The 4,906-nt window shown below is 38.8% G+C and overlaps 1 protein-coding gene across 1 annotated transcript in view; it reads right to left on the reverse strand.

Moving 5' to 3' along the window:
* Positions 1-4,906, reverse strand: part of LOC107570210 (WD repeat-containing protein 1-A-like) — a 26,090-nt gene that overhangs the window by 11,021 nt on the left and 10,163 nt on the right. The window contains exon 9 of the mRNA XM_016256416.1: positions 118-205. Coding sequence (XP_016111902.1) covers positions 118-205 — 88 coding nt within the window. The remainder of the gene's footprint in view (positions 1-117; positions 206-4,906) is intronic.

Consider the following 4,906-nt stretch of genomic DNA (forward strand, 5'->3'; position numbering starts at 1 on the left):
TGAGTGAGTGTGTGAGTGAGTGAGTGTGTGAGTGAGTGTGTGAGTGAGTGTGTGAGTGAGTGAGTGAGTGAGTGTGTGTGTGAGAGAGAGAGAGAGAGAGTGTGAGTGTTTCTGTACCTGTCCGATGCACACGGTGACAGCAAGACCTCCTGGACCCACACTGACACACTTGGGCTGCATGTCCATCTTCACTACATCAGACGCACTGACACACACACACACACACACACACACACACACTTAATATCCAGCGGTATCGTGGACTTGATTGCACAGATACTATTTAAACTGAACTGAACTGGATGATGACATCACTGAATTCAGTGATGAACTGCCTTTAACTCAAAATTGAGTGTTTACTATTGTCATTTCGCATTGACAATATTTTCCTAATTAATACTGTAAAGCTGCTTTGACACAATCTGTATTGTACTGTGTATATATATATAAAGGTGACTTGACAGAGCAGGTGAGCTTCAGCAGGTGTCTGGTAACAGGTGTGTGTGTGTGTGTGTGTGTATGTATGTGTTATTAGGGCTGTCAAAATGGCTGAAAAATAAATTCAAATTTTCTACTTAAATATCAATATTCGAATTATATTCTAATTTAAAAGGCATAATTTCAGTTAGGGGGGAAAAAAGCTTTTGGCTTTTCTCCTGAGGCCACAAGAGGGCGCATCGAGCAAAATATTATGCACGTTTCTTCAAAGCGTAATAAAATAACACTACTATCTTTGAAAAAAAGTGCATAATATTTCAATTAATGTTTATAAACCTTATATAATTAAAGCTGCTTAAACAATTAGAACCAAAACAGCATCATACATGCATGCATGTATAGTAGGGGTCGACCGATATGTGTTTTTTCAGGGCTGATGCCGATACCGATAATTACAGATCAAGTAGACCGATAACCGATATTTTGAACCGATATACATGTCTGGTGTAAAAATGAAAATGTCAAAATTAAGAATAACAAGGGCTCTGACAAAAACTGGTGTTGGTTGAGTGTAGTACTCCCAAAGTAAACTCTATTTTAAAGCGTTAAACTCTTTATTTTTGGCAAACAAAGGGTTTATTAAAATTAAAACATGGAAGAAATAGCGTATTGTGTGATTATTCTTTTAAACAAAAGTTGTAATAATTGTTGTAGTACTCAGGGGTTAAAGCAAAAAAAAAAAAATCTTTTGACTGAAAATGTTTCCTCGGCTTAACCCCATTCCTCAGCCATACCTGTCACACACCCAGTTTAAGAGCAGTGCTTTTCTTCTTGTAATCAGGAGTGCTTGTCCTCCTAATTTAAAAAAAAAAATGGAGCACCTTCTGATCAATAATCAAATTCTGATCAAAAATTAGCCTTCCTAATATGAGGTGAAGTGATTAACAGGGGCATTTTCTTCTTACCTTTGCAATGGCATCATTTTCATCTGTCAAGTTCAAAATGTATGTTTATAAGCTTTTTAAAATTTCTATTAAAACCAAAATAATAAGTAGAATAAGACATAAGTTACCAATCATATGAAATTAGTATTAATAAAAAATGTATTTGTACTACAAAGGGTGCACAGAAGAACACAAAAGTGGCTTGTAGGTAGGTTTTCAGACGTTTAATGAGGCTCAGAGGTAATTAAATTCATAAATTCATGTGGAAATTAATGTTTTAAATATAAAATTTTTAATACAGAAATATTAAATGGATTTAAATAACTGAAATTATACCTAAAAATGAAACTAAATCCGCCAGCAGGTGGCGGCAAGTCACTGATTTTATCTCCGAATCATTCATTCAATTGATTCGTTTGAACGGCTGATTCATTCAGGAATGAAGCACGTGACTGTCTTTATGAATGTGTGATCATGAATCACTGACTCACTAGATTCTTTCAAAAACACACTTTCATTCATGAATTAAATACCTGTGTTTGCTTTTAGAGATGTGAAGCGGCTGAGCTGTTACTATATTTGGAGCTATTTTCGTTGATGAAATAGAGCAAAATCAGGCAGTAGCCTACTTGTTTATTGAACTGTTGTATTAAAAATCAATATCACATTTGCAAAACTCCTTTAATAATTATTAAAACCTGTCACTCTCCTTATCGCGATCTGTGGGCGCACAGAAAATGAAAGTGCGCAAGTGAGTTCTCGAGACTCAAAAGCACGTGCAAATGATAAACGAGGAACCTGCGGGAATGAGTATAATTATTATTAATAGCCGCAATCCTGCGCCTGAAACTCAAGCCCTGCTCTGTGTTCTCTGCTAATAACCCGACTGTGCATGATGCGAGGCGTTATGTTGTCAGTGAGAAGCTGCAGCCGTGGCGGGGGGGATGTTTGGTGTGCTGGTGTTCTGACAAATAATGCTACCTATCAGATTATGCTACCAACAAATCGCCAGAACACCGGCAGAACAACAACAATGTGCTACATGTTTCTTTTCCCCTCATTTGTTTTTTCAATTGATGGAAATCCGTCGTAGCGCCGGAAAACTTTCATCCCGGAGTAGTATTATGTACATCATACTGCAGCACAGTAATATATTTCTGATAATTTCTTTAAGCTAACACGAACTTATATTTTGACGGGTTGCCATGAGGAACGTGTTTCTGTAGGTCTATGTAAATGATATGAAGACAGTTTTACTCCAATGAAACTGTCAAATGTTCATGAAGTGACTCTCGGAGGGATCAGAGCAGTTCTGGAGATGTTGTTCATGTATTTATGTCCTCATGTAGTGATACGACAGAAGCTGAAATCAGCGTGAGCATCGCACACTCTGTATGTGTAGAAAACTCGTCTGTGCCGTTTACATACACAGACACGCAGAACATACTGGATCCATATTTAAATAGTATTTTTGCGGCTTAATATTTACAGATACTAGTCCATATCGCGACTCTATTTAAGTGTACTGTCCTACTTTTGATTAATTCATCCAAATTTTGACAAATTCCGTGACATTCCGCATCATACAGTAAATTTAATTTATATGACTGGATTCCGCGATTCCATCCGCGTTTTCTGCATCGCGGAAATAATACTATTGAGGTGTTTTGCAACTTCAGTGTAACGTTAGTGGATTGGGATCTATTGCACCTTTAAGCAATGTCTGCTGTTGCCTTACCTTTGAGAGACAACGGATGCGTGATCACTGAAGCAGCTGCAGTTAGCAAGCGCTTTCGGAGTGAGAGTGAATTCCGCTTTGATTGGTCAGACTCGTGACTCCCAACAAATCAGATGAGCGGTGAGCGGAGACTGCTTTAGGCCACAGAGTGGTGAGTTCTGACAGGCTGCATCACAGCCAAATAGCGCATTTCAAAATTAAGTTATTTTATCGGCGAATCGGTTTTGAAAATGACCGATACCGATAATCATAAAAATGCTTAATATCGGCGCCGATAATCGGTCGACCCCTAATGTATAGTTTAATACAAAGGTCCGATAACCAATCACAAAGAGTAGGCTACTTTCTTCATTTAAAAACATAAGATGAAGTGGGATGGGAAAACCGCCATAATGTCTTGAGACACGTTTTTAAAAAGTTGAACTTATATTAATTTTCCATGGCTTTCTAGACATGCCGCTCTCTTGTGCGAGACGCGAGTGCAACACTGATAGATGTCCCTCTAGAAAATGCAATAAATGTGTGGCTTGGTTTCAGTTTTGACAAACAACATTATCTCCGCATTGATGTTCTCTTTTTCTGCAATATTTTGAATGAACAACGTAGCAGCGCCACATTTAGTGGCTTCAACTGGATAGACTAATAAAAGCATTCAAATGCAATGACACTTACGTCGTCGTCACAGTTTGTGCTTCACTGATAAGCTGCCTGATGCACACCGAAAATTCGAATGCAATGTTTTGGCATTCGAATGTGGGCTTTTATTTTAAATTCGACGAATATTCGAAATTCAAATTTGTCTTGACAGCCCTAATGTGTGTGTGAGGCTCACCTGTACTCTCTCTTGCTCAGGTCGGTGTAGCGGACCGTGTCGTCCATGCTGCAGGTCACCAGATGCTCGGACTCGTCCACAGTCATCCTAACAAATCGCCAGAACACCGGCAGAACAACAACAATGTGCTACATGTTTCTTTTCCCCTCATTTGTTTTTTCAATTGATGGAAATCCGTCGTAGCGCCGGAAAACTTTCATCCCGGAGTAGTATTATGTACATCATACTGCAGCACAGTAATATATTTCTGATAATTTCTTTAAGCTAACACGAACTTATATTTTGACGGGTTGCCATGAGGAACGTGTTTCTGTAGGTCTATGTAAATGATATGAAGACAGTTTTACTCCAATGAAACTGTCAAATGTTCATGAAGTGACTCTCGGAGGGATCAGAGCAGTTCTGGAGATGTTGTTCATGTATTTATGTCCTCATGTAGTGATACGACAGAAGCTGAAATCAGCGTGAGCATCGCACACTCTGTATGTGTAGAAAACTCGTCTGTGCCGTTTACATACACAGACACGCAGAACATACTGGATCCATATTTAAATAGTATTTTTGCGGCTTAATATTTACAGATACTAGTCCATATCGCGACTCTATTTAAGTGTACTGTCCTACTTTTGATTAATTCATCCAAATTTTGACAAATTCCGTGACATTCCGCATCATACAGTAAATTTAATTTATATGACTGGATTCCGCGATTCCATCCGCGTTTTCTGCATCGCGGAAATAATACTATTGAGGTGTTTTGCAACTTCAGTGTAACGTTAGTGGATTGGGATCTATTGCACCTTTAAGCAATGTCTGCTGTTGCCTTACCTTTGAGAGACAACGGATGCGTGATCACTGAAGCAGCTGCAGTTAGCAAGCGCTTTCGGAGTGAGAGTGAATTCCGCTTTGATTGGTCAGACTCGTGACTCCCAACAAATCAGATGAGCGGTGGGC

This window comes from Sinocyclocheilus grahami, unplaced genomic scaffold (genome assembly GCF_001515645.1).
Source record: "Sinocyclocheilus grahami isolate Dianchi unplaced genomic scaffold, SAMN03320097.WGS_v1.1 scaffold1427.1, whole genome shotgun sequence".
In the NCBI taxonomy this organism is placed as follows: domain Eukaryota; kingdom Metazoa; phylum Chordata; class Actinopteri; order Cypriniformes; family Cyprinidae; genus Sinocyclocheilus; species Sinocyclocheilus grahami.